Genomic DNA, 3,163 nt, shown 5'->3' with positions numbered 1-3,163 from the left:
AACAGGTGTAAGAAGATAAATCCTCCACGGCAAAAATCCCGTTCCCATATCCATAGCCCCCCACTTTCCTCCAAAAAGCACAAAACAACAAAATGGATGGAATGAACGTGGACGGCGTAAGCACGGATTCAAGGGATGTGGTTGAACTCGACGTCCAGCATCCGAGCTTGGGGCGGGGGGAGCAGCGCGAGTACCCACCAGCTTTGGCACTCATGGCCAGCAGTGACCCACGCGCCTGGCTGGCTCCCGTGCAGGCTGGCACCTGCGCGGCACACGCCGAATACCTGCTGCACTCGCCCGGCTCGAGCGCAGAAGGCGTGTCCTCTCCCTCCAACTTCAGGAAGAGCAGCAAGAATCCTGTCAAAGTACGCGAGCTCTGCCGGCTTAAAGGAGCTGTGGGTGCCGATGAGGGCAGACAGCGTGCCCCATCCGGCAAAGCGACCAACGGTGTGCAGAAACAGAGGCGAATGGCTGCCAATGCCCGGGAAAGGCGAAGGATGCACGGATTGAACCACGCGTTCGACGAGCTGCGCAGTGTCATCCCAGCCTTAGACAATGACAAGAAGCTCTCCAAATACGAAACCCTACAGATGGCCCAGATCTACATCAATGCTCTCTCCGACTTGCTTCAGGGTCCCGGTGCTAAAGCCGACCCGCCAAACTGCGACTTGCTGCCTGCCAACGTGTTCGAGGAGGACCACTCTCCCAGAGGATCGGCGAGCGTCTGCCGTAGAGGCAAGGGCGCAGGTTTCCCGTACCAGTACGAGGACGGAACATTCTCCTCTTTCATGGAACAAGAACTCCAGTCACCCTCTGGGACGAGCAAGTCAGGTTCGGAGGCCAGTAAGGACTCGCCTCGTTCGAACCGGAGCGACGGAGAGTTTTCCCCTCACTCGCACTTCAGTGACTCGGACGAAACGCACTTGGAGATGCAGAGCGAAGACGAGCTCTCGGAACTGAAACTGCCCAAACACCGCGCTTTTTAGAAAACGCACCACCTGACTGTCCATCAATCGTGTCAATCGCATATTTGGGCTTTGTGATGGGTTTCTTTATTTATCCATTTGTTATTATGATCTTCTGACAATGATGTTGTTGTGTCTGACGCCAATAGATTTAGTTGCCTTCTCGTGACATTGACCAGACCCCTACGCCATGTGAACTGCCGCGTGCAGCAGTGCCATGGGCTCGAATGTCATGCATAAAACTGTCTTCCGTAAACTGTTTTGACACTGTTTGTTCAGACATGAGTGTCATGGGCCTATTTTCATATACGATTGATTTCGAACCCTGTAAGAATTTGCAACTTCTAAAGTTTACGTGCACTTTAAAAACGGGCCATAGGCTTGAGAAACATTCTTTTGTCATGGAACAAGAAATTTTGTGTTTATGTAGAAGTAATGCCAATTTGATGAATATATTTAATATAGCCATTAGATTTTGTACATCCGTTCATTTTTAATATTTGATTTCGATGCAAAGAAGTCGTGTTCCGCTTCTGTAGCTGAAGTAAGCTATTTATTTCTGTTTGCCTTTATTTTTGCGTTATTGAAAATGAGCAGTTTTTGCTACTCGTATGTTTTGTTTTATTGTAGAAATAAAAAGGGAGAAAGAACATGATCATGTCTCGTCTCTTTGATTGTCGTTATCAGTTTTTTATTATGATTGTATCTCACAACTTTTCTACAATATAGATGATATTTTTTTAAATAAAGAAAATCCTAATATGTTATTATTACAACAAATGGGCACCAGCTTTATCTAATGTTATTAATTTTAATTAGGTTGAGCCCTTAACGGCCACTGAGGTGTGGGACACTTGGTTTGGAAGTGATGTGATGTGATCGATCAATTAATAATTATAATTTTACTGTAATTTTGTATCAAAACATAGGATGAACTTGCCAGTGATATATACAAAACAAACCTTTATTTTAAAGTGTGTACTTTATTTCAGTAGAGTGGTTATTTGCAGTAGAGTTCATGAAACAATACTTTTTTATAAAAAAAAAATAAATAAAAAAAAAGCTTTCTTGGGTGTATTCATTGCGATTGTCATGAACAACTTTTGTTGTTGTTGATGTTCTTGCTGTTGTTCCACAGGTAACCTTTCAATGAACAGTTCCTAGTAAAACCCTTTTGGTGAAGAATAATTTTATAAATTAAAAACCTTTTTTCCCTATAAATCTTTTGTGGAATTAAAAGTCTCCGTGGATGTTATAGTTTATTCATGAATGCCAATAAAAAACCTTTATAAGAGTGAACCATCTTCTTGAAAGTTTCTTAAGTTGGTTATTTGGTTCAGAAAGTTCTTAATTTAACATTACAGGTTCCTCAGTTCAGTCTATTAGTTTCTGGGTTATTTTAAGCGCAACGACGTTTTTGTTGTTGTTTTTGTTGTTGTTTATCTAATTAGAAAATATTTTTTTGGATCTTAAAGATTCTATGGCAGCAGGCTGCAAAACACATTTAACTTGTTAATATTATTTAAATCATGACCATCAGATTATCAGAGCAATGCACTAAGAACACAGTCACACAGTGACATTTAATTAACACAAAATAAATAAATAAAAATAACTGGATTCAACTCGCCCATCACCCAGTGTACAATAATGTCAGCTCAGCATATTTATTCTTTATTTAGCCTGTTCATTCTGAGGCTTTTTTAAAAACGAATTTCTTTCTCTCTTTTGAGGTTTGGCTTGCAGTTGTCAAATGAAGTGTAAACACATTATTTACATCAATTTGATTCGAATATAGGCCTACGAAAATATAACATTTTACGTTATTCTACAATTGTAGTTTTAGAAGCAGGCATGAATAACCCGATTTTTAATTTAGGGGTTCTCTTACAATTTTAACTTTAAATTCTAAGGTCTAAGTCTCACTGTTAATCTTTTCTTTTGGTCAGAGTTTGGAAACACTTCTCTGAAGATGTTTAGCGAATAGACTACTTTAAGGCGTTCTTCATGCGGTGGATATGCATTGCTGGTATGCTGCCAACTGCCCCGTGCCAACTGTCAGCTTCTCTACCCCCGAGCCATGACAAACATCATGAATTATTTAATTTTGCGTATGAATGGGTTTTAATAGTCTTCTTATCTATAGCCTAATGTTTATTGAAGGAATTGTTTTAACAGTAATTTAAGCATTTATTAAC

At 40.6% G+C, this 3,163-nt stretch overlaps 1 protein-coding gene across 1 annotated transcript; it reads left to right on the top strand.

Moving 5' to 3' along the window:
- Positions 1–1,585, top strand: atoh1a (atonal bHLH transcription factor 1a). Its single transcript, XM_052603437.1, has one exon. It carries the CDS (start codon positions 93–95, stop codon positions 984–986), a length of 894 nt encoding a protein of 297 aa, XP_052459397.1. The 5' UTR covers positions 1–92; the 3' UTR covers positions 987–1,585.
- Positions 1,586–3,163: the final 1,578 nt, after the last annotated feature.

The sequence above is a fragment of the Carassius gibelio genome, chromosome A8, assembly GCF_023724105.1.
Source record: "Carassius gibelio isolate Cgi1373 ecotype wild population from Czech Republic chromosome A8, carGib1.2-hapl.c, whole genome shotgun sequence".
In the NCBI taxonomy this organism is placed as follows: Eukaryota; Metazoa; Chordata; class Actinopteri; order Cypriniformes; family Cyprinidae; genus Carassius; species Carassius gibelio.
Note: the sequence above shows the minus strand (reverse complement) of the source record. Positions and strands in the feature narration are given on the sequence as shown.